At 37.8% G+C, this 27,332-nt stretch overlaps 2 protein-coding genes across 5 annotated transcripts in view; one reads left to right on the forward strand and one right to left on the reverse strand.

Annotated features, from left to right (window-relative positions):
• The window catches only part of SLC30A7 (solute carrier family 30 member 7), an 84,211-nt gene extending 76,513 nt beyond the window's left edge, over positions 1-7,698 (forward strand). The window contains exons 11-12 of one of the 2 annotated variants that reach the window (XM_027587273.2): positions 1,122-1,213; positions 4,430-7,698. In XM_027587273.2, the coding sequence (XP_027443074.1) occupies positions 1,122-1,169 (48 nt within the window). In that variant the 3' untranslated portion in view covers positions 1,170-1,213; positions 4,430-7,698. Of the gene's footprint in view, positions 1-1,121 lie in introns of both variants that reach the window. The other variant, XM_027587201.2, reaches the window with a different exon arrangement.
• A 15,734-nt stretch (positions 7,699-23,432) lies between these two features.
• DPH5 (diphthamide biosynthesis 5) overlaps positions 23,433-27,332 on the reverse strand; it is a 36,170-nt gene continuing 32,270 nt past the window's right edge. Inside the window, exon 7 of one of the 3 annotated variants that reach the window (XM_027616428.2) lies at positions 23,433-25,792. In XM_027616428.2, the coding sequence (XP_027472229.1) occupies positions 25,584-25,792 (209 nt within the window). In that variant the 3' untranslated portion in view covers positions 23,433-25,583. The remainder of the gene's footprint in view (positions 25,793-27,332) is intronic. The other 2 variants (XM_027616417.2, XM_027616411.2) reach the window with 2 other exon arrangements.

Genomic DNA, 27,332 nt, shown 5'->3' on the forward strand with positions numbered 1-27,332 from the left:
GATACTAGATGAGATCAGCTTGGGGACAAATGGAGAAAAAGAAGGAATCTGAGGACTGAGCCTTTGGGTATTTCAGTGCTTAGTGCTCAAAGGTAGGAGGAAGAACCAGCAAAGGCGATTGAGGAAGACTGATAATTGAGGTAAAAGGTCACCAGTGAGTATTCTCTGAAAGCCAAGCGAAAGTGTTTCAGTAGGAAAGAGTGCGCACCTTTGTCCTCACTGTTAGAGTAAGTACTAAGAGGACTGACAGGTGAGTACTAGTCTGAGCAACTTGGAGGTGACCCTGACAAACACCTTTGCAAAGTGATGGGTGGCAAAAGTTCAGCTGAAATGCGTTCAAGAGAGGGGCGCCTGGGTGGCTCAGTTGTTAAGCGTCTGCCTTCGGCTCAGGTCATGATCCCAGGGTCCTGGGATCGAGCCCCGCTTCGGGCTCCCTGCTCGGCGGGAAGCCTGCTTCTCCCTCTCCCGCTCCCCCTGCTTGTGTTCCCTGTCTTGCTGTGTCTCTCTCTGTCAAATAAATAAAAAATCTTTAAAAAAAAAAGAAATGCGTTCAAGAGAGAATAGAGAAAAGGAGTTGTAGACAGCATATATACAACAATTGATAATATAGGAGAGATATTATGAATTTTGAGAGCAGTCCTTGAATAGCGGGTTCATCTCCAAAATTGAAGAGAGGCGTTAGAATGTAATTAAATAATCAACAGATGGTCCTACTTAAGTATTTGCTCATCGTCCGTCACAGGAAGATTGAGACCGGATCGATGTATGATTTTAGTAGCCAGTTAGGCAAGCACTTTGCTGTTCTCTAGCAGAATAACAGTAGATGGGTAACCTCATTGTTCCAGATTTCACTTGGACACGGTTTGTAATCGATAGCATGGCTTTCTTCTGTAGAGGTAAATGGGGGATCTTTTTGCAATTATGAAAATACTTATTTCTAAGATAAAATTACTGGCCCTTTCTGATGAAGAATGGAGAATTATGTTCCAGAGGCAAAAAAGAAAAACAATGTTTTCCTTTTTCAAAAAAATGAGATTTTTTTGTTTTCTATTACTTTTCTGAAATGTATAGTCTGCTATTGGTTTGTTTGATTTTCTGATTTTTTTTTTTTAACTTTTCAGGCTGGAGTGAGACAGCTTTATGTACAGATTGACTTCGCAGCCATGTAACGAATGAAAAGAAATTATCCTTTTTGGGGGACCTAATATTTCCGGTACTGTACAATCCCAAACGTTGTACCTAGCTTTTTAGAACAAAAATCGTCACTACAATTCCCCAGCGCCAAGTAGACCAGGTAGCGTCAGCAGTTTGTGGTCTGCCAGGAAGGAGCTCACAGCTAAGGGAACAGAACTAGGAGGAGCTCTCCTGGACTTTTGGTCTTGTCTTTTGTGCTCTTCCCTCCAAACCATTGTAATTTCTGACGTTTGTAGTTTTGTCCCAGGATGTTATTTTTTGTTTGTGTACCTTTTTTTTTTTTCCCCATTTTCAAAAATGCCCTTAGCCCTAGTGGTCACCCTAGCCAGTCCAAATTCAGATGCTGGGCTTCCATTCATCTGCACAGTCTTCACCGAAGCTGCTGGAAACCACTGCTTTCATTTCCACAAAACTAGTGTTATTAAAAAAAAAAAAAGAAAGAAATCGTTTTATATGTAATGTCACAATGGTTGACATTCTTCAGTATAATCATATGTTTGTAAAATTGTTTGTACCTTGCAAACTTATGAACCAAACCATATTGGGTTTTCAAAGTGCCTTTGTATCAGAAAATGTATTTGCCAGCATAATAATGTACCATCAAAGGTCATGTGTATGGTTTTTTTTAATGGATAATTCTATAATCTGTACGAAGTAAGACTCTTACAAGTGATGTATACAGATTGTCTTTGTGTGTACTTCCAGCCTAGGTTTAAAGATATGAGAAGTTTCCTCTTATTGCTCTATCTCATTGAAAAATAGGTGTTATTTTGCTTTTTAAATCAAATTCAATTATCACATTATTCTGTGGACTGTGTTTTCAAAACTTTGCAAATGCATCTGTTATATAGATGATTGTTTCGACTTACTTAAAACATCTGCTAAATCCCAAATTTCTCTGAAAGCTACTGTGTCTGTGAAAACTTCCCTATGTGTCTCCTTGCTTTTTTTATGGGTTTTATTTTTATTTTTTATTTTTTTAGAGAGGTGGGGAGGAAGGGGCAGAGGGAGAGAGAGACTCTCATGCGGGCTCCACGCCCAGCATGGAGCCCGACACCAGGCTCGATCTCACAACCCTGTGACCGTGACCTGAGCTGAAATCAAGAGTCGTATGCTTAACCCACTGAGCCACCCAGGCGCCCCTATGGATTTTATTAATGAAAGGCAATGTAGAGGGAAGGCAGAAATGATTGTGACAATGTTACTTTGTTTTTTCATTCTTCAAATGCCAAGTCATACAATTTGTTTTCCTGTGCAAGCACTGCACAAATACAGTTGCTTTCAGAAACCTAAAAGCAGCATTTTATTGAGTTTAAACTGTTAAAGATACAGATCAATTGTGATAAAACAGGTGTCTTAGAAATTAATAAACAAGTTGATTTCTAGGTTTTTGTGTATTTGAAAAATAAAATTGTGATTTGAAATGACAAGTGCTTGAACACTCAAATGTTCTCTGTGTTTTTGAAGAAATATTGATCTGGATAGACATTTACCCATTGTTCTTCGTTTTATCACAATGTGTGTTCCCTTTTAACTTTAAAAAACTGAAAATTCTTGGGGGAAAAATCTCTGCAGGATGAAATGATTGTTTAGAATGTAGACCAATAATAAGCACTTTTTCACGGATGGGGCAGAAATCGCTGTTGATTTTGTCTAAGTTTTAGAGTATCTCTCTCCCTATTTCTGATCTACAATTTATGCACTAAAGTGTGTTAGGAAAACTGGACTGCTTTCTTAATGCTTTCCTAAAATGCTGCAGATTGCTATGAGCTGTTGACAGTCTCCTTTTTGCAGATTAAGCAGTATTTTCAGAACATTTTTACTTTACTGCCAGGCAGTTCTAAAGCTAAGAATTCCTGCAGTAGAATGTGTTTAATTAAAACAGTTGTTGAGATGTTTTAGGAGGGAAAGTATAAAAGGAAATGTCCTGATAACGTACTACTTTTTCATTATAAGTGTAAGTGACTGTTTGGAAGTTTGCATCCACTACTGAGCCTGACAGAAGCCTGGGATATTCTGTGGGTTTTGGCATATTGTGGAAAATGTCATATCTAGATGAAGATGGGAATTTTGGATGTGTGCCTTTAAAAGCTAATATTATATGTAATTGTAGTGATTGTTCACATATGGAGACAGTATTTGCACTGGCCTGTAAACTTGACCAGTGCATTTTGAAGGTCCAGTTCTGCCTTTCATCAGGCCCTCCATTCCAAGTAAAGTTTTTGTCAAAATATGTATCATTTTAACTATACTCTGAATACACAAGTGCATGCGTATGTGTTTTTTCTTTGATAAGGCATTGAGCATACAGATTATTAGACTGATATGGAACTCTAATTTTGCACCTATTACAAGAGATTTCCAGCTCATACCATTTGGCGGGTTGACATTAACATTTATGCTTTAATTAAATGTCCTTAAACCTGTGTGTGCAGCAGTGACAAATCAGTGTGAGAAAAAGCAATTTTGTTCTCATTCTAACAAATATTCGGTCTCACCTGTGTTTCTGGCACAGACCTATTTGCTAAAGTAGATAATTTCACTGAGAAACACTACCTGATTGTTGTAATAGACTTGAGATGTCTCTATGGTTAACTCTTGGGGTGGGTGGGGTGGGGAGGGCAGGGAGTCTCTGAGTATAACTTTGCTAGTATCTTAAAAATCAAAATATTCCTTGGAGAACAAATTTGTTTCTCTCTGGAAGAGTTTACCTTGCTAAGTAAATTTCCCCAAACAGAAATATACCTATATTAGTTTCATGTTTTAAAATATAGATTGTATTACTCAAAGGGCTTACCGTATGTGTGACTTTATTTTGCTGACTCCCTGTGCACTTTGGTGAAGGACAGTGTGTAGTTTATCTGTAGCTCTGTATTCCTCTTGTCAAGCGGTCTTCTGCAGAGGCATAAGGAAGTAGCAGCAGATGTTAGTGGCATCTACCTTGTCTCCGGATGCTTCAGCATTCTTCAAAGCCTCCGTGTAGACCCCAGTAACCAAAATACTGTGACTTGTGCACCTTTGTAAAGCAGCCCAATCAGTGACTCCAAATGCAATTGATCAGAGTTCTTTAATGTTTTTACCTGCTATGGAAGAATAAATTTTATAGAGATGATTATGGTAGCATCCTCATATAATGCTGGGATTTAAGAACAAAAATATGTCATTGCTCAACATAGAATTTTATATCTAAGGGACTGTCCTTAAAAGCAGTCTCGTTCTACCTCTCATTTTACAGATGAGAACATTGAAGCCCAGAAATGCTGTCATTTACTCACGGTCACAGAGATAATTAGTGGCAAAGCCAAGACTAGAGTCCAGGTCGTCTGACTCCAAGTCAAGTTCGTTCTTCTCTACTGTGCTGCCTCTCCAGTGTAATATTTGCCTTTCTGTAAATGTGATGAAAAAGCATTTGTAAATAAAGGAAAGCTGACCTCCATTTTTGGTACATTAAGGCACTTTATAAATGGAGTTTTATTGTCTTATTTTTCATAAGTAATTATGAGGTTTAGAATATTATTTCCATACTTCCATTATGAGGTTTAGAATATTCTTTATGGAAAATATAATTTTTGTACTCTTTTACTTTTTTTACTCTTATGAAACCAGTTCCTGATTTTTAAAATATGATGACATCTGTGCTTTGGATACTTTTAATTTGTGAATTTTTCTGTTAATTGCCCAAGGCTAAATCCAATTTAAGGATTGCTTAGTTTCTTTATTTTGTTTATATTCTGTGAGCTGGTACTTTTTAGAAACCACGCTAATTCTCACAGGTCGTATCATTTCACTCCTGATACTTTAGTTTTCACTCCCTGGGGAGCTTTTTGGATTTTTAACATTTATTCTCAGAGCCACACAAAATTGGGCATTAAATTAAATACAGAACAAAACAGGCCTTTTAAATTCAGTAGGGTGAAATTTTGAAGTCTTACCAGAACCCCAAATGTTAAATTGCTTACTCTCAACATAAAAGCATTACCTTGATAAAACTGAACTTTTTTCTTTCTGTCACCATCTTCAAAACAGAAATTATTTTCCAATTCACGAGAACTTTGGCCAAAAAAAGAAAGGAAAAGTTTTATTTTTTGAAGAACACTCATTAAAAGTTTTATTAATGGAAGAAGATTATTTCAAGACATGACCCACCAGAAGCCTTAGTGATCCAGATCTCTACCATCGAGATAGACTTACATATAGTGAAAAATTATCAAAACAAGTATCTGTGGAGAAGTATAGTTATATTTAAAGGCCAAATGGATGTGAGTCTTTTTGATGAGGGCATCTTTGGTTTGTGTTTAACCATTTCCCAAGTACAAATTATACGGAAAGGGTGGGATTCAACCTTTATTAAGTATTTCTGTGTCTTTGTGTAGCCTTTTAAAGCCTCACATTTCAATAAAGAAATCTGGCATGGTTTTATGACTGACAGAGCATTTTCAAATTCCCTCCTTGGGGAAGGAATTCATAACCGCATTTTCCAGATGAGGAAGCTGTTGTGGGAGAATTTAAATGACTTGCCTGAGGGATAGCCAGTGGTAACGCACTGACCTTAAATCCAGTGCTTTTTCTGATGACTACTCTGTTTTATGTATATCATTCTACAGTGGTTTAAAGATCCAAGAATTTGTAGCAGATTTGAACAGACTCTCCAATAAAATCAGTGAACAATTATGACAAAATTGATTATGGGGTAATAGTTGTTACATATACATTGCTTAAACTCATTCCTTCATTCAGTGCTCTCACGCTTAGTTCCTACCTTTGCCATTGAATTTAAATTGTGCAGACTAAAAAGAATCAGAACTCCTTTAAGAATTTTTAAAACCTTTTAAAGTTTTATTGATGCTCAGAGTAAACTGCTTAAAAAAGGGATTGACTCAGAAGAGAGCCCTTGCCAGTATGTAAGTAAAGAGAAACTGAATTCCTCCTGGCTAAGAGAGGTTAACATAATTGAAGGAATTATCTTCCAAGAAGTACAAATAATTTGTGCTGCTTGAGAGGGATCTGAGGCTGTACAACATTACATTTTATAGACACCTTTTCAAGAAGAAATCTATTTCATAATTAGTAGCAATCTGTGCTTCATAAAAGTATTGAACTTTGAACTCTTCCCATGGCTTTGAAAGTTTAGTATTTGCAATTCTGATGATGTTGGAAAGTTTGTAAAAAAGAATGTCTGTCTCATCATGTATCCCATTATCCCCAAACTTAGTATGAACTTACATGCTCAGTAAATGTTTGGTTAACTAGTGAGTAAATATTGTAGGTCGTAGTGGATACAAAAGTAACAGTTGGGGGGACAGATAGAACCAGTAATTTATTATTACAGAAGACACCTCAGTTTTTCTTTGGCATTTTGGCACAAATAAGTGACTTTGTATCCACTTCGGCCATTTTTTTCTAGGAGCCCTGTGAGCTGCCTCTCAATTTTAATCCAGGAACAGTAGACAAAGAGATGTTATCCATGTTGTTGGATAGAAATTTGGCAGAACTGAGACTGTGGAAGCTGGGTCACTTGAATTTTTACATTATGTGTTACCAAATGAGAAACCACATTGCCTCCTTGGTTTCTGTGGAAAATTGCCATATTCATATTACTTTAAGGATCTGTGTATAACATACCTTGTTTCATTTATCTCCAGATGTATAATTATCCAAAACTCTTTCAGTGGTATATCCTGAAGGTGCTTCTATAAAAACAAACACTACATGTATTCATTTAGTGATTTAAATATTCCTAGAATCGTTTTTTTTCTTTTTTCCCCCCTCTAAATACCAAATTTTAATGGAGCTTCTCTATATTTCTTATTTTTCATCTTTTAATTGCTGCTGCCACGGTAAAATTTCCCATTTTTACTAGTGAAAAAAAAAAAGCTTTATTTTGAATTTTAGTATTTGCATTTTGTTTAGGTACCACATATCATGTATCAGTTAGCCTCAGTGAAGATTCTGTTTTGAACTAGATGTATCCTGTCAAGAGTTTGCCAAATAATCCCATTGCTTCCTCCAAGAGCAAAAATTCAGTGATATTTCTTCCCAAGTGATACTTTGCCCCAACACTTGTGAGTTTGATCAAGAAACAGAATGGATCTTTTATATCGGAAATACTGTGAGTTAAAAATTGCCAAATCCTTTTTCAGTATATTCCAAGGACCCCTGCAACACTTTACCTCCCTGTCTTTAATGGTTTCTAAACACATAGCCAAGTTTGGACTTGGGTTTGATTCCTATATGAAGATTATGGCACCAAAACATTTCTAAACAAACGTTTGAGTACAAGTCTAGACTGGAATGTCAAATTTCAAGGACTATGTTGTAATTTGATTTGAATGTGCTAAAGTGAGCAATTATGATTTGCCTAAATATAATACAACAAATCCATCATGTATATTTCATTTTTTTCTACTTGAAGACATTCATGTATATATTTTAACTTCAGATGTATTTAAAAATAATAAACCTTGTATCAAAATTCTTCCAATAAAATTTGTTTCAAAATCTTCACCTGAATTGTGTCTATCAGTTTGATAAACTGAAAGGAACATTGTGAACCTAACAATTACTGGAATCAATGCTAGAGGACTTAAGGAATGAAAGGGAAAGAATGGTGTTCAGGACCAGAAAACGGGAAAACTCACCGGAGGGAGGAGATGCTGGGAGATTGGAAAGGTCCTCCTTGTGGCTCTTATCCGTTATTATGCCTTATAAACACATCTCACAGTATTTACTTCCAGATATTTACATTAACCCCAAATTGTTCTTTCACATTATTCGCTATGCATTACCTCAACTTACAGGAAATAAAGACCGAAACCAACATGAGCATCTGTTATCTTTCCAAATGTTTTTTTTTCCCCTCTAATAAGAAGCAATAAAAAAATAACTTCTCCACAAAAACCCCAGATCCCATCCATCCCACCTTCTCAAACATATTCTTCTATCAAAGCAGCCTCTTCACTATCAATCTCTGCCACACAGTAAGGGCTTTATATTTGGTGTGTCTGCTGTTGAATACCTTATATGTGGTCTGAATGTGTCCTTTCTAACCATTGCCCTGGCTTGAGCCACCTCCATGGCAGCCCCTCCTCCAACCAGCAGCCCAAACAATTCTGGCCTTAGGAAGTACAAGGAATTTCTGCTGAATCAGACTTATGCCCAGGCACTCTGAAAACATATCCTCTATCTTGGTTTTCTGATTATCTTCTGCTGGCCCTTCTGCACACTGGACTTTGACCTGCTAGATCTAGAGCACCTGCCAGGGACAGCCTGCCTTTCCTGTGTTCTCTAGAATTAGCCTCTGGCCTAAGGAACTCTACAGTGGCCCATCACCACTCCCCTCAGAGCAGCCTCTTCTGTTTACAGTCTGGTTTAAGCAAGTGATGTATTATAATACTTCACTACCTAATCTTTACCTAGAGTTTTGTTTCCTTCCCCACCGAAGCCACCCTATGTTGTACTGACAGACTAGGTAAGCTTCTCTGTTTTCACTTGCAGTCCTCCAGCTCAGGAATCTGGAACGGCTCCATAATGCTCATCAAATACAAATTCCCCTGAACAACTTTAGAAACTCGTAATGCTTTTTCCTCTCCTCCTTATCCAATCTCATTACCTACAGTATGATAATAAACTTATCATTACTCTAGACCACAGAAAGAGCAGACAGGGAGAGACCAACTGGTCCAATAGATGCAGATACAATGACAGGAATTTAGTATTTTCCATTCTGTAAAAAGGAAGGAAGGAAGGAAATGAAAAAAAAAAAACCAGCATTTCAGTGGGATTCCAGTTCATTCAAACAATCTATTAGCTCATCCAGCCCTATGTCCAGGTTTAAAAAACAAAACAAAAAACTCTACCATAAGGTAAGCTTAGCACATGCTACTAACATTTAAATGTACATTTCAACTTTATCTGCTAAATTCCCATAACCAAGAGAAGTAATAAAGGTAACAGTAAGATAATACTCAAATGCTTTGAGTCTGGCACACTTTAGGCAATCAAAATTTGTTGGAAAAAATGGATGAATTTAATATGAAGTTAATTCCTCCTTGGAAAATGGTTCTGTATGCATTGTTTAAACTGCATTCTTTTTATAAGACAGCCACTGCTAAAACAAAAAATACAAAAACAAAAGCATTCAAAAGAGTACCTCCTGAAGGTAGGCAGGCAGATAATAGTATTTTAAAAGGGTGATATTGTATAAATAAACATGAAATTCAGATTCACATCTAATCATAGTACAGTTTCACAGCAATTAAAACCCTACCATTTGGCTTGGACTTTTGAAAATATCATACCACTTCCAAAATGATAAGTAAAATAATATCTGTCTGATGAGCCATCGCTGTTTTCCCACAATAGGCATTAAGTTAGATCAAACTGTTGTTCAACTTTACAGGGGTTCTCTGTCCTGTATGTGTCTCATACTACTTCCCCTTGAGCAATAATTTGTACACAGGCCATAGATTTCTACAGAACTTCAAAACAAGACAAAGTTACTACATTTGTAGTTCTATTAGTTGGAGCAAAGACTTCCCCCAAGCAATTCTGCAGTAGTGGCCAAAAACTATGGAAACCCACAAGAGCTACATACAAGAGGAGCGAATTTTTCTCTGTTTAGTGGAGCTATGGTTTCAAAAGGGTAGAACAAGCCCCTCTGCTTTTTTTCTTTCTGTCCCTCCACGTGGGTCGGGATGTAGGCTCAATCATGAAGATATGAGACAGAGCAACAGTGTAGAGTAACAAGAACCCCAAGTTTATGGCCAGAGGACTGAAAAGGGGAGCCTAGGGAACCAGGAAGCAGCAGAGAGATCATGGAATGGGAGAGGCAAAGGAAAGCAACCTCATAAAGTTGTTTATGAACCCTCAAGTCACTAATGTTTGGATCTGATCCTACTCAGCATACCAAAACATCTTCAGAACTAAACTATCCAATCAATTAGGTCCCAGACTGTCTAGGTCCCCTACCGAGGGCACAACCTGAAATAGATCCAAAGAAAACTGCAGTCCTTGAAAACTGAACTGACACAGCCCACAGAAGGTAGATTAGTAATTACATTCTGAAGATAACCAGGTTGACTGCCTAGTAGAACAAATAGATTGCCATTCTGCATAGAATCTGAACACGACCCAGAATGTCATAATACTCACAATGTCCACACTACAATAAAAAATTATTCCATAAAGTGCCACAAAAATTTCAACTTATGGAAGAAAAACAATGAACAGATGAGGCTGAGATGACATCAGTATTGGAATTATCTGACAAAGACTTTAAAGCAGCCATTATAAAAATACTTGAACAAGCCATCAGAAATAATCTTGCAACAAATATTAAAACAGAAAATAGAAGATATAAAAAGAACAAATGGAAATTTTATATCAGCAACTAAAAAAAAAAACAAACAAACAATATAAACCCAAACCATACAGAATGGATTCAACAGAAAATGGAGCAGGGGGAAAGAGTCAATGAACTTGGAGCCAGATCAACAAAGTTATCCACTAAGAATGGCAGAGAAAATAGACTGGAGGAAAAAAGAAAGAACAGATCTCAGAGACCTGTGGCATAATAAGAAATGTCTAACATTTGGTATCAGAGTCCTGGAAAGAAAGGACTCTGCATACCATGCTGAACCGGACAGTGCTGGAAAAACGTTTGAAATAATGGCTGAAAACTTCCCAACCTGGCAAATAAACCTACAGATTCAAGATGCTATAAGCCAACTCCAAAAAGGACAAACCCCAAATATCCACATTTAAATGCATCATAATCAATTCCAATCAAAATCTCACAAGCTTTATTATAGATATCAACTAGTCCATTCTAATATTTATATGGAAAAGCAAAAGAACTGGAATAGATAAAACAATTTTGAAAAAAGAAAATTAGAGGAATCAAACTACCTATTTTTAATAAACCCACAGTAATCAAGATAGTGTGGCATCATAGAAGGGAAACATAAATCAACAAAACAGCAAAAAGATCCATACAAATACGGCCAACTGATTTTTGACAATGGTGCAAAAACAATTCAATGGAGAAAGGGTAGTCTTTTTAAAAACTAATGATGAAAAAATAAAATAAATAAAAACTAATGGTGTTGGAGCAATTGGACATCTATATGCAAAAAAAGAACCTTGATATTAAAACTCACATTTCATACAAAAATAAACTCTAAAACTGGATCTAAATGTAAAATGCAAAACTCTAAAAATTTTACAAGAAAACACAAGATAAAATCTACATGTCTTTCATTTCGATGATGGGTTCTTAGACATAGTAACAAAAACATAATCCACACAAGAAAAAACTCATAATCTGTATTTCATCAAAATGAAAAACTTTTGCTTTACCAAAAAGACACGGTCAAGGGAATAAAAGGACAAGCTATGGATTGGGAGAAAATATTTGCAAATCACATATCTATCTGACAAAGAATTTGTATGCAGAATATGCAAAGAATGCCCAAAACTTAAGCATAAGAAAACAATCCAAATTAAAAGACATGAATGGATGCTTCATTAAATAGGATATTGAAAATGATAAATAAGCATGTGAAAGATGTTAACATCATTGCACTAGGAAAGGGAAAATTAAAACTATGATGACATATACCACAACACACTTATCAGAATAGCTAAAATAAAAAATACTGCCAATATGAAATGCTGGCAAAGATACAGAGCAATGGCAATTCTTTCACAGTACTGGTGGGAATGCAAAATGATAGAGTTACTCTGCAAATAATTTCAGGGGTTTCTTACAAATATGCATTTACCACATGACCCAGGAACCCAGGAACTGCATGGAGCACTGGGTATTATATGAAAACAATGAATCATGGAATACTACATCAAAAACTAATGATGTGGTTGGAGCAAGATGGCGGAGGAGTAGGAGACTAGATTTCGTCTGGTCTCAGGAATTCAGCTGAATAGGGATCAAACCATTCTGAACACCTACGAACTCAACAGGAGATCGAAGAGGAGAGTAGCAACAACTCTCTGAACAGAAAAGCGACCACTTACTGGAAGGTAGGACGTGCAGAGAAGTGAATCCGAGGCGATATTCGGGAGGATAGACGGCGGGGGATGGGCCTCCACCGGCCGCTTCTGGCAAGTGCTAGAGCCGCGGAGCACAAAATCAGAACTTTTAGAAGCCGGCTCCGCTGAGGGACGTCGCTCCAGTGGCTAAGCGGGGGGTGGAATTCTCCCAGGACAGTGTGGTTGCAGGACACTCGGGGTCACAGAAAGACCAGGGGTGCCTGAGTGTGGCAGAGCTCCCAGGTATCGGAGCGGGGAAGCCGGCTGCAGAGACGGAGCCGAGGAGCGGGCTCTCAGCTCGGGGTGGCCATAAACTGTGATCCGCGGCCCAGTTGGGCCACTGCTCCTCCAGCAGGGACCCAACAAGTGGCAGAGCCGGGGAGACTCCCCTCCCTCCCCCGGGAGGAGCGGCGCGGGAACGCACCGCAGGGATCTGCTGGGTTTGGAGACTCCACACGGGGTCGGGTGCCAGAGATACAAACGCTCGGTCACAGGCCGGGTGAGCACGGAGTGCGGCAGGAGACCGGGGAGACGGGAGTGACTGCTTTTCTCTGGGGGCGCACTGAGGAGCGGGGCCCCGAGTTCTCAGCTCCTCTGGGTGGAGATTGGGAGGCCACCATTTTCGCCCTGGGCCTCCAAAGCTGTACCGAGAGCTTGCAGGGAACAAAAGCTCCTGAGAGCAAACCCGAGCAGCTTGCTTAGCCCAGACTGACAAGGGCGGGGCAATTCAGCCTCTGGCAAAGACATTTGGAAACCACGGCAACAGGCCGCACCCCCAGAAGATCAGCACAAACAGCCAGCAAGCCAAGACCAAGTTTACCGATCAAGGAGAATGGGAGAACTCCAGCGCTAGGGGAATACTGCACATCGAATTCGTGGCTTTTTTTTACCATGATTCATTAGTTCGTCAAAGTTAATTTTTTAACTTTTTTTTTAATTTTTCTTTTTCCCTTTTTCAACTAACATCTTATCAATCCCTTTTTTTAAGAAACATTTTTTATTTTTCATTTTTAGAGTCATATTTTATCCCTTCATAGTAGTTACCCTTATTTTTGGCATATATATATAAGTTGTTCTCTCTTTAAAATTTTGAGATACAGTTTCTTCTAACAGATCAAAATATACCCTAAATCACTAGTGTATGGCTTTGTTCTAGTCTCCTGCCTGATCACATTCTCTCCCTTTTTTCTTTTTTTTTTAAATCTTCTTCTTTCTTTTTTCAAATGACTTATCTTATCAATTCCTTTTATAAAATCTTTTATAATTTTCATCTTTACAGTCATCTTCCATCCCTTCATTGTATCAACCCTTATTTTGTACATATATGTCTTTCTTCCTTTAAAATTTTAGGAGGCACTTTTTTCTAACAGACCAAAATACGCCCAAAATCTAGTGTGTGGCACTGATCTATGCACTAGCCTGATCATATTTGATCATATTCTGCTTTTTTTGTATTGTTCTGTTTTTGTTTTTATCTTTTTTTTTCTCTTTCTTTTTTCTTTCTTTCCCTTTCTTTTCCCCTGGTTTCAGGTCTTTTCTGATTTGTATACAATATATTTGCTGGGGACGTTGTTACCCTGTTAGCATTTTGTTCTCTCATTCATCTATTCTCCTCTGGACAAAATGACAAGATGAAAAAAATCACCTCAGCAAAAAGAACAAGAGGTAGTACCGTCAGCCAGGGACCTACCTACTCAATACATCCATTAGTATGATGTCGGACCTAGAGTTCAGAATCATGACTTTAAAGATACTAGCTGGGCTTGAAAAAAGCGTGGAAGTTATTAGAGAAACACACTGGAGAAACAAAAGAACTAAAATCTAACCAAGTCGAAATCAAAAAGGCTATTGATGAGGTGCAATAAAAAGTGGGGGCAATAACTGCTAGGATAAATGAGGCAGAAGAGAGAATCAGTGATATAGAAGATCAAATGATGAAAAATAAAGAGGCTGAGAAAAAGGGAAAAACAAATACAGGATCACGAGGGCAGAATTCGAGAGATAAATGATACGATAAGACGAAACAACATTAGAATAATTGGGATCCCAGAAGAAGAAGAAAGAGAGAGAGGGGCAGAAGGTATATTGGAGCAAATAATAGCAGAGAACTTCCCTAATGTGAGGAAGGAAACAGGCATCAAAATCCAGGAGGCACAGAGAACCCTTCTCAAAATCAATAATAATAGGTCAACACCCCGATATCTAATAGTAAAACTTATGAGTCTCAGAGACAAAGAGAAAATCCTGAAAGCAGCTCGGGAGAAGAGATATGTAACCTACAATGGTAGAAATATTAGATTGGCAACAGACCTATCCACAGAGACCTGGCAGGCCAGAAAGGACTGACAAGATATCTTCAGAGCACTAAACGAGAAAAATATGCAGCCAAGAATACTATATCCAGCTAGGCTGTCATTGAAAATAGAAGGAGAGATAAAAAGCTTCCAGGACAAACAAAAACTAAAGGAATTTGCAAACACAAAACCAGCCCTACAAGAAATATTGAAAGGGGTCCTCTAAGCAAAGAGAGAGCCTAAAAGCAGCATAGATCAGAAAGGAACACAGACAATATACAGTAACAGTCACCTTACAGGCAATACAATGGCACGAGATTCATACCTTTCAATAGTTACCCTGAATGTAAATGGGCTAAATGCCCCAATCAAAAGACACAGGCTATCAGATTGGATTAAAAAACAAGACCCATCCATATGCTGTCTGCAAGAGACTCATTTTAGACCCAAAGACGCCCCCAGATTGAAAGTGAGGGGGTGGAAAACCATTTATCATGCTAATGGACACCAAAAGAAAGCTGGGGTGGCAATCCTTATATCAGACAAATTAGATTTTAAAACAAAGACTGTAATAAGAGATGAAGAAGGACACTATATCCTACTTAAAGGGTCTATCCAACAAGAAGATCTAACAATTGTAAATATCTATGCCCCCAACATGGGAGCAGCCAATTATATAAGGCAATTAATAACAAAAGCAAAGAAACACATTGACAACAATACAATAATAGTGGGGGACTTTAACACCCCCCTGACTGAAATGGACAGATCATCTAAGCAAAAGATCAACAAGGAAATAAAGACTTTAAATGACACACTGGACCAAAGGGACTTCACAGACATATTCAGAACATTCCATCTCAAAGCAACGAAATACACATTCTTCTCTAGTGCCCATGAAACATTCTCCAGAATTGATCACATCCTAGGTCACAAATCAGGTCTCAACTGGTACCAAAAGATTGGGATAATTCCCTGCATATTTTCAGACCACAATGCTTTGAAACTAGAACTCAATCACAAGAGGAAAGTCGGAAAGAACTCAAATACATGGAGGCTAAAGAGCATCCTACTAAAGAATGAATGAGCCAACCAGGAAATTAAAGAAGAATTTAAAAAATTCATGGAAACCAATGAAAATGAAAACACAACTGTTCAAAATCTTTGGGATACAGCAAAGGCAGTCCTGAGAGGAAAGTATATAGCAATACAAGCCTTTCTCAAGAAACAAGAAAGGTCTCAAATACACAACCTAACCCTACACCTAAAGGAGCTGGAGAAAGAACAGCAAATAAAGCCTAAACCCAGCAGGAGAAGAGAAATAATAAAGATCAGAGCAGAAATCAATGAACTAGAAACCAAAAGAACAGTAGTACAGATCAATGAAACTAGGAGCTGGTTCTTTGAAAGAATTAACAAGATTGATAAACCCCTGGCCAGACTTATCAAAAAGAAAAGAGAAAGGACCCAAATCAACAAAATCATGAATGAAAGAGGAGAGATCATAACCAACACCAAAGAAATACAAACAATTATAAGAACATATTATGAGCAGCTCTATGCCAGCAAATTAGATAACCTGGAAGAAATGGTGCATTCCTAGAGATGTATAACTACCAAAATTGAACCAGGAAGAAACAGAAAACCTGAACAGACCTATAACCACTAAGGAAATTGAAGCAGTCATCAAAAATCTCCCCAGAAACAAAAGCCCAGGGCCAGATGCCTTCCCAGGGGAATTCTATCAGACATTTAAAGAAGAATTAATACCTATTCTCCTGAAACTGTTCCAAAAAATAGAAATGGAAGGAAAACTTCCAAACTCATTTTATGAGGCCACCATTACCTTGATCCCAAAACCAGACAAAGGCCCCATCAAAGAGGAGAATTACAGACCAATATCCTTGATGAATATGGATGCAAAAATTCTCACCAAAATACTAGCCAATAGGATCCAACAGTACATTAAAAGGATTATTCACCACGACCAAGTGGGATTTATCCCTGGGCTGCAAGGTTGGTTCAACATCCGCAAATCAATCAAGGTGATACAATACATTAACAAAAGAAAGAACAAGAATCTCATGATCCTCTCAATAGATGCAGAAAAAGCATTTGACAAAGTACAGCATCCTTTCTTGATCAAAACTCTTCAGAGTATAGGGTTAGAGGGTACATACCTCAATATCATAAAAGCCATCTATGAAAAACCTACAGCGAATATCATTCTCAATGGGGAAAAGCTAAGAGCTTTTCCCCTAAGGTCAGGAACGCGGCAGGGATGTCCACTCTCACCACTGCTATTCAACATAGTATTAGAAGTCCTAGCCACAGCAATCAGACAACAAAAAGAAATCAAAGGCATCCAAATCGGCAAAGAGGAAGTCAAACTCTCACTCTTTGCAGATGATATGATACTGTATGTGGAAAACCCAAAAGACTCCACCCCAAAACTGCTAGAACTCATACAGGAATTCAGTAAAGTAGCAGGATATAAAATCAATGGCATTCCTATACACCAAAAACAAGACAGAAGAGAGACAAATCAAGGAGTCAATCCCATTTACAATTGCATCCAAAACCAAAAGATACCTAGGAATAAATTTAACCAAGGAGGCAAAGGATCTGTACTCAGAAAACTATAAAATACTCAGGAAAGAAATTGAAGAAGACACAAAGAAATGGAAAAACGTTCCACGCTCATGGATTGGGAGAACCAACATTGTGAAGATGTCAATGCTACCTAGAGCAATCTACACATTCAATACAATCCCCATCAAAATACCATCCACTTTTTTCAAAGAAATGGAACAAATAATCCTAAAATTTGTATGGAACCAGAAGAGACCCCGAATAGCCAGAGGAATATTGAAAAAGAAAAGCAAAGCTGGCGGCATCAAAATTCTGGACTTCCAGCTCTATTACAAAGCTGTCATCATCAAGACAGTATGGTACTGGCACAAAAACAGACACATAGATCAATGGAACAGAATCGAGAGCCCAGAAGTGGACCCTCAACTCTATGGTCAACTTATCTTCGACAAAGCAGGAAAGAATGTCCAATGGAAAAAAGACAGTCTCTTCAACAAATGGTGTTGGGAAAATTGGACAGCCACATGCAGAAGAATGAAACTGGACCATTTCCTTACACCACACACAAAAATAGACTCCAAATGGTTGAAAGACCTAAACGTGAGACAGGAGTCCATCAAAATCCTAAAGGAGAACACAGGCAGCAACCTCTTCGACCTCAGCCACAGCAACTTCTTCCTAGAAACATCACCAAAGGCAAGGGAAGCCAGGGCAAAAATGAACTATTAGGATTTCATCAAGATAAAATCTTTTGCCCAGCAAAAGAAACAGTCCACAAAACCAAAAGACAACCAACAGAATGGGAGAAAATATTTGCAAATGACATATCAGATAAAGGGCTAGTATCCAAAATCTATAAAGAACTTATCAAACTCAACACCCAAAGAACAAATAATCCAATCAAGAAATGGGCATCAGACATGAACAGATGTTTTTCCAAAGAAGACATCCAAATGGCCAACAGACACATGAAAAAGTGCTCAACATCGCTCGGCATCAGGGAAATCCAAATCAAAACCTCCATGAGATACCACCTCACACCAGTCAGAATGGCTAAAATGAACAAGTCAGGAAACGACAGATGTTGGCGGGGATGTGGAGAAAGGGGAACCCTCCTACACTGTTGGTGGGAATGCCAGCTGGTGCAGCCACTCTGGAAAACAGTATGGAGGTTCCTCAAACAGTTGAAAATAGAGCTACCATATGATCCAGGAATTGCACTACTGGGTATTTACAACAAAGATACAAATGTAGGGATCTGAAGGGGTACGTGCACCCCAATGTTTATAGCAGCAATGTCCACAATAGCCAGACTGTGGAAAGAGCCAAGATGTCCATCGACAGATGAATGGATAAAGAAGAAGTGGTATATATACACAATGGAATATTATGCAGCCATCAAAAGGAATGAGACCTTGCCATTTGCAACGACGTGGATGGAACTGGAGGGTGTTATGCTGAGTGAAATAAGTCAATCAGAGAAAGACATGTATCATATGACCTCACTGATATGAGGACTTCTTAATCTCAGGAAACAAACTGAGGGTTGCTGGAGTGGTGGGGGGTGGGAGGGATGGGGTGGCTGGGTGATAGACATTGGGGAGGGTATGTGCTATGGTGAGCGCTGTGAATTGTGCAAGACTGTTGAATCACAGATCTGTACTTCTGAAACAAATAATGCAACATATGTTAAGAAAAAAGAAAAAGAAGATAGCAGGAGGGGAAGAATGAAGGGGATTAAGTCAGAGGGGGAGACAAACCATGAGAGATGATGGACTCTGAAAAACAAACTGAGGATTCTAGAGGGGAGGAGGGTAGGGGATGGGTTAGCCTGGTGATGGGTATTAAAGAGGGCACGTTCTGCGTGGAGCACTGGGTGTTATGCACAAACAATGAGTCATGGAACACTACGTTAAAAACTAATGATGTAATATATGGTGATTAACATAACAATAAAAAATTAAAAAAAAACAAATGATGTACTGTATGGTGACTAACAGAATAGAATAAAATTAAAAAAAAAACTCATGTCATATAAAAACCTGAATGTGAATCCTTTAACTCTCTATATAATTGCTGAAAAGTGGATGGGTAGAGGCTTGAATATAAAGGGATAGTGGGAGGGAGTTTTTTTTGGTGATGAAAGTATTTGTGTCTAGATCACAGACGTAGTTTCACTAATTGACAATTTACTATTAAAGAGCTAGAAACTACTAAAGAAATAAATGCAGTATTTAACTACCAAACACTAGGATTTCATGATAGTAGACCAAAAATAAGAGTGTTCCTTTTTCTGATGAATAATGCACACTTTTCATTTTACAATTTCATTTATTTATTTACAGAGCATGGGACTGGGGGAGGGGCAGAAGGGGAGAGAATCTTAAGCAGGCTCCATGCTCAGTGCAGAGTGGGGCTTGATCTCACGACCTGAGACCATGACCTGAGCTGAAATCAAGAATCGGACTACTGAAGCACTCAGGCACCCCTACAATTTCATTTGAATTGAGGTTAAATTATACACAGAATAGTGTCACCAGAATTAGCAAATAAAGGCACCCTGTTAAATTTCAGTTCAAATAAATAACCATCTTTAGTATAAATGTGTCCCAAATATGGAATGGGATATATATGTATATATATAATACATACATATATATAATGAATATATATATTCATTATTTATCTGTAATTCAGTTTAACTGGGTACCCTATTTTATCTGGCAATCCTTATACAGAAAAATGCACAGATCCTAAATCTATATATTTGAATGAATTTTGGTAAATGTTTATATCCATACAACCAATACCCAATCAAGACAGAGAACATTTCCATTACTTTCAGGGTCCCTTTTGTCCCTTGCCAATCTTCATTCTCTCCATAGGCAAGCCCTGTTTGATCATTTCCGCCTATTGCTAAACTTCATATAAATGGAATTGTATAGTCTGCTTTTGTGTCTGGCTTCTTTCACTTGTTTTTTTAAATTCATGTAGGAGTCAATGGTTCGTTCTGTTTTATTGCTAAGTAATATTCCATTGTAAAATACAGCAAAATTTTAAAATCCATTCTATTGATGGACACAATCCTTGGTTCTAGTTTGGGGCTATGAATGAATAAATATTCTTGTACAATTTCTTTTGTCAATGTTTTCATTTCTTTTGGGTAAATACCTAGAACTGATCTTGCTAGTTGACAGAATTTAATTTATAGTAAACTAAAACTACTTTCCAAAGTAGTTGTGCCAATTTATATTCCTACCAACAGCAGGCAAACTTCAGTTACTCCATATCCTTGCAAATGTTACCATTGTTAGAAATTGACATTCCATTGGCTTTTATTGTCCATTTTCTATTTCACTGATTTCTGCTGTGATATTCAGTATTTCCTTCCTAGTTTTTATATACTTTTCTTTTTTTCTAGCTAAGATGGAAACAGATCATTGATTTTATTTTTTTAAAAAGATTTCATTCATTTATTCGACAGAGAGAGACACAGCAAGAGAAGGAACACAGGCAGGGGGAGTGGGAGAGGGAGAAGCAGGCTTCCCGCAGAGCAGGGAACCTGATGTGGGGCTCAATCCCAGGATCCTGGGATCATGACCTGAGCCGAAGGCAGACTCTTCTTTTTAATTTTTTATTGTTATGTTAATCACCATATATTACATCATTAGTTTTTGATGTAGTGTTCCATGATTCATTGTTTGTGCATAACACCCAGTGCTCCACGCAGAATGTGCCCTCTTTAATACCCATCACCAGGCTAACTCATCCCCCTACCCTTCTCCCCTCTAGAACCCTCAGTTTGTTTTTCAGAGTCCATTGTCTCTCATGGTTCGTCTCCCCGTCTGACTACTCCCCGAAGGCAGACTCAACAACTGAGCTACCCAGGCGCCCAAAGCATTGATTTTAAAACTTCCTTCGTTTCTAATATAAGCTTCTAAAGCTATAAATTTCTAGGCACTTTCATCCGCATTCCACAAATTTTCACATTTTTTTATTCAGTTAAATGTTTTATTCCCAAATATTTAAGACTTTTCTAGACACTTTTTTGTTAGTGATAAATTGTGGTTAATAGCCAAGCATATGGTCTACTTTGCTGAACGTTTCATACATGCTTGAAAATAATGTCTATTCTACCACTATTGCATGTAGTGATCTAGCAGTATCAGTTTGGTCCAAATGCTTTTTGTTCAAATCATCAATATTTTTGTTAGTTTATCAGTTGCTAAGAGGTTCATTAAAATCCTCAACTGATTGTAGACTTGTCTGTACCTCCTTTGTCAGTTTTTGCCTTGTGTATTTTGAAGCTGGTATTCGATGAAGACACATTTAGGATTATATCTTCTTGATGAACTATCCCTTTTTTATGAAAGTCTATCTCCAGTGTACTCCTTCTTTTAAAGTCTATTTTGTCTTATATTAATATAGCCACTTGTTTTCTTATGCTTACAGTTTGTATGTTCTATTTTTCCTCATGTTGTGTCTTTAAATTTTAACTCTTGTAGACAACATATAGTTGGCCCTTTAAAAAAATCTAGTTTTTAATTGGAGTATTTGATTTACATTTAATTACTAGTTGGGTTGAATTTAGGCCTACCATTTTGCTATCTGTCCTATATACTTTTTACCTATATTTCCTGCTTTCCTGCCTTTTTTGAATAAATCTCCTTCAGTATCCAATTTTAATTCCTCTAATTTTTTTTTACTTCTGCCTTATTTTTTTATAGCAGTTGCCAAGGGATTTTAATACATAACATACATAACCTTTTCAGTCTATAGTTAGTATTCCACCACTTTATTTTTTTTTTTAAAGATTTTATTTGACAGAGAGAGAGCACAAGCAGGGGAAGCAGCAGGCAGAGGGAGAGGGAGCAGCAGACTTCCCGCTGAGCAGGGAGCCTGATGCAGGACTCCATCCCAGGACCCTGGGATTGTGACCTGAGCCAAAGGGAGCCGCTTGGTAACCGACTGAGCCACCCAGGCATCCCAGTATTCCACCGGTTTAAGTAAAATGTAAGAACTGACACTGTATAATACCCTTTAACTCCTGTAACTTGTATTGTTGAAATCTAACTATACACCAGTATACCATGCTAAATTCAGTTATCTTTTAAAAACATTAAGAAAAAATTCTTTTATACTCACATACTATTTCCTTCCATCTAATGTCTTTTACGTTCAGCCTAAAAGTCCTCCCTCAGCTTTCCTTATAGGTCTGCTAGCGACAAATTCTATTTTTATTGACTGCTTTATTTTGCTTTCATTTTTAAAGGACGTTTTTACTGGATATAGATTGGTAGGGTTTGGTTGGCTTTGCTTTTTAATTTCAGTACTTTATAGATCTCTTCCTGTCGTCTCATGACCTCCATTGTTTCTAAGGTGAACCAGCCAACATTTATTGCTCCCCTGCATGTAGTGGGTTCCCTACTACCACTCATGGTGGCTTTTAAGATTTTCTCCTATCTTTGGTTCTCATCAGTTTTAACTACGATGTCTTAGGTGTTTTCTCTGTATTTATTCTACTTAGAGTTCACTGAGCTTACTGGATCTACGTATTTATAGTTTCATCAAACTTGGGAAAAATTTTGACCTTTACTTAACTCATCTTTTTTCTGCCCTATTTTCTCTCTCTTCTCCTTCTGGAAATCCAGTTACATATGCACTGAACTGCTGCATATCACCCCATGTGGCTTTGAGGCTCTGTGCTTTTTTTCTTCCCTCCAACCTTTTTTTATTCTTTATTCTTCAGATAGGGTAATTTCTATCTGTCTGCACTCTGCTGTTAAGTCCAACCATTTGGGTTTTTGTCTCCATTTCTCTGACAGCACCCATCCATATACATTCATTACAACCATTTTTCCTTTTCATCTTTGAGTCTAGTTCTACTAACTGCTTTAAAATCCCCATTTAATTCCAAGATCTGGATTATGTTAGGATCTCTTTCTACTGTGTTTTTTTCCCCTGCTTTTGACTATAAATCACATTTTCCTGTTTCTTTGAATGTTATATTCTAGTCATTGTTGATATGCTAAAGAGACTCATTTTGTTATCACACCCTGGAAGTGTTATGATATGTTCCAATAGGCAGTTAAATTATTGACTACTCACCTTAATTTTATGGAGGATTGATTTTATATTAAAGGTTTTGTCTTTAGTTTCAATGCAAATCCTTAGTCCTGGGCAATATATGCCATTCATTCCAATACATGGCCATTCTACGGATTTTTTTTTTTTTTTAAGATTTTATTTATTTATTCATGAGAGAGCGAGAAAGAGTGGCAGAGGGAGAAGCAGGCTCCCAAGGAGCAGGGAGCCTGATGCGGGACTCGATCCCAGGACTCTGGGATCATGACCTGAGCCGAAGGCAGACGCTTAACCATCTGAGCCACCCAGGCGCCCCATTCTACGGATTTGACAGAAAGCCTAAGATGCTTACCAAGCCTTCTAACTTGTCAGGATTCAAACTCGAAATTCTGTTTTCTCTTGCAATACAGAGCAACAAGCTCTGCTCAGATTTTTCAGCCTTCCAGCTCTGGCTTTCCACCAGGTTCAGGGAGACTTCCCTGTACAAGCACAATTCAGCAGTTAGCCAAAGAGTTAAGAGATTTGTATGTAGATTGGAAGGTTGGCTTCTCCTTCAGTGCCACCTTCATTTCTAGAATTTCCTCCTCAATATACAGGTCCTCTAGCAGCCCCCAACTTCTCTGAGCCCTCAAACCAGTAAGACTGCAACCTTCTCTTGAGTTCTAGCCATCCCTTACCGGACAGACTTGGGAAATGTCCTGAGGGAAAAAGCTATATATATAAGCCTAAGTCTCAGCCTGCTTTTGGTCATTCCCCCCAGTGTCTTTAGGCAGTTATATTTGTCCAGCATTTTTTGGGAGGGCTTGTACATTACAAGCTTGTACATTTTTTTGGAGGGCTTGTACATTACAAAGGTAGAAGTCTTTCCTTTTATAATAATTATTCAATGCTTGCTTTAACGCTTCAGAAGAAAACACAGAATTAGCACTTAAATGTCCTTGGCTCTCTCCCCTTTTGTGTAACAGACTAAAAATGGAGTATTTCATATATATATGAAGTATCTTTTATCTCAAATGAAGTAAGTCAAGGGCGCCTGGTTGAGCCTCCGACTCTTAATTCCAGCTCAACTCTTGATCTCAGGGTCGTTAGTTCAAGCCTTGTGTTGGGCTGATTCACGCTGGGCATGGAGACTACTTAAAAAAGAAAAGAAAAATGTCAAAATGATTTCTTGTTAATCATTGCTCCCCGGAAGTAGGAAAGTGTACATTCAACTTCCAATGAATTTAACGAAATTTAAGCTATGGTTGATTAAGCCATGGAAATAGTTAAAGTTAGACCAACTAAACTGGCATATAGCAAAGCTATTTCTGTTATGGAACTACCAAAAAGTACAAGACTCTACAGTCATGAAATATAATACATGGAGTGCCATTTACAACTGGGAGAAAGAATGTGACTACATGCATACATACAGTGGCATATCAACTGAGCTAAGTGATATGACAAATCTTGACTAACCCACTGCCTCCAAATTTAAATTTTTTAAAACTGTATTTTGTAGTAAGTTTTCCATTTGTCAAGATGGATGTGAAAGATGCTATTTAAAACCAAACAGCAACTGTACACGGCTGGCTGAACATTTATAATTCAACAATTATATAACCTCCAAAATACAGCAGAATATGAACCACATAATTAGGATGTCAGCTAAACAAAACAAGGCAATTCAGAAGGATGTCATTTTGTGGCATGTGCTCAGCTGATCTTCAAGTAAGTAGGACTGTTGGGTGGGACTTATCCTTCCCACCTCTGCTTATATGCAGTAATACCAACTGCTATCAGGACAACTCATCTTATGGTCAGGACAGCTGACTTTTTTTTTTTTTAAAGATTTTATTTATTTATTTGAGAGAGAGAGAATGAGAGATAGAGAGCATGAGAGGGAAGAGGGTCAGAGGGAGAAGCAGACTCCCCGCCGAGCAGGGAGCCTGATGTGGGACTTGATCCCGGGACTCCAGGATCACGACCTGAGCCGAAGGCAGTCGCTTGACCAACTGAGCCACCCAGGTGCCCAGGACAGCTGACTTTTTAAGAAAGTTCCACGTTGTATAAATTCATTTCATAAGTAAAAACTGCTTTTAAACAACTCTGTTTATGAATGTCTCTGCAAGTTTTCAGGCTTGGTCTGCTCCATGTGTGTTTATCCTGAAAAACTACTAATACAGCAACAACTGATGATGTTTTAGGAGGAAAAAAAAAAAACTCACTGCCACAGGAAACCAAGTATTGTTGAATCAACATCTCTCTTCTTGGTCACTTGCTTTATAATTATTAGGTAAACCAAAAGAACTGTTCATTTTACAGTATGTGTACATGCATATATGACTGAAATTAGTATCTAACAATAGAAAATGTCTATGTTCATGAAGTTCATCAACAGGATTCTGAGCTATTTTCTGGTATGGAAAACAGACTTAGCATCTCCATCTCCAGTGGATGCATGCTATCTCCTGTGATAATTAAGGAGTGTAATGGTCCTCCCAAGTCCACAGCACACATCTGCTGCAAAGTGCCTGCTGCAACTTTCTGGTCTTCGGCTCCAACCCTGGCTAAGCCAACACAGAGTGTCTTCTCAGTGACTGCTATTAAGAGAAGAAAAAAACAGTGCCGTTCAATTCAGCAAATGCATTATCCTGTCCAACATTTAAACATTAGTACAAAAAGTACATTTAAAGAAGCCCCAAATATCTTAAATCTCCTTAAATCATTACAGACCAATTACCTATTGATTTATCTAACGCTTTTCTAAATTATATGAACTACCTGACGTGTAAAGTGGTACTTCCTAACTTTACTCTTTCAGAATTCTAAAGGCTTGCCCTCATTTAAGTTTTCAGGACTTGATAAACAATTACGTATATCCATACTCTTTACGATTGCATAGCATTTGTCTTTAAACAGCTTCTGAGTGAACAGTGTTTATTACCTGCCTGTATTTTCAATAAGTTGCTTGAGATATGTTCACACTGACCAAGATATATTAGAAAAACAAGGGGATTATGAGATAAATACACAGATTTGATTTTTTGCTTGGCCATCTAATCAGCTATGTCAAACTTTAGTTTTTTCATTTTTAAAACAAGAATACTATCTTTCTTAAATGGTGGTTGTAAGGGATAAGATAACAGACATGAAAGAATTTAGTAAACTACAGAGCCCCGAACAAATAACAGGCTATGACATTACTTATGCTTTTAAGTACCAACCTTCTGATGGTTTTGTTTACTTGGGAAAGCTGTCCCAATGGAACATGATCAAAATGGGGCAAATGATATTACAAGGACAAGCAGGCATGCAAGTTTAGGCTTAAGTGTACAAAATTATGAATATGGAACACCCTTGCAAATTATTTGTTTCATGACTTTAACAAGGCCTACTAATGAGAAAAAATCAGCAACAGTCATTCAAGAATCTCTTCATGTATCTTTTTCCATCAAGAGATAGGTACTCAAAGGCAGTCAGCACCTTATAACAGAATATGACAGTTTCATTAAAGAACTTCTCAATAAAGATTTACTGATGACCAACACTTCATTATATACCACATACAGTCTGGTACGGAAAACAGACTTAGTTATCTCCATCTCCAGTAGATGCATGCTGTCTCCTGTGATAATTAAGGTGTGTAATGGTCCAACCAAGTCCACAGTACACATGTGCGGCAGTGTTAAGACTATAAGGATAAATTCTCTTCTTTTTATCCTGAAGAAGACTATCCTTGGTCTCAGTGTTGTGAAAGAGGAAAAGCAGAATAAGTGTATTTTTTGCAGGATAGATCTCACCATATACAGATTAAGGCTAAAAAGGAAGTTCTGCATTTTACCTAAATACTTACATATTAACATATTTACATAAAATCTGATTTACAGTTAATTTGTGAAAAATCCTCACTTTCTGGAATGGTATTAATTTTCCTAGGAGGAACTCCATTATTTTTCCTTCAGTACAACTTTCAGCCTATGAAATTTAAGTTAAAATTGATTTAAAAAATGACAAGAAAAAGTACAGTGCAAACACACTGACCCTTGCTTCCTTGGTGGTGGTGGTGGTGGTGGTGGTGGTGGTGGTGGTGGTGGTGGTGGTGGTGGTGGTGGTGGTGTGTGTGAAGTTGTATCATGTACA

The sequence above is a fragment of the Zalophus californianus genome, chromosome 4 (genome assembly GCF_009762305.2).
Source record: "Zalophus californianus isolate mZalCal1 chromosome 4, mZalCal1.pri.v2, whole genome shotgun sequence".
Taxonomy (NCBI): domain Eukaryota; kingdom Metazoa; phylum Chordata; class Mammalia; order Carnivora; family Otariidae; genus Zalophus; species Zalophus californianus.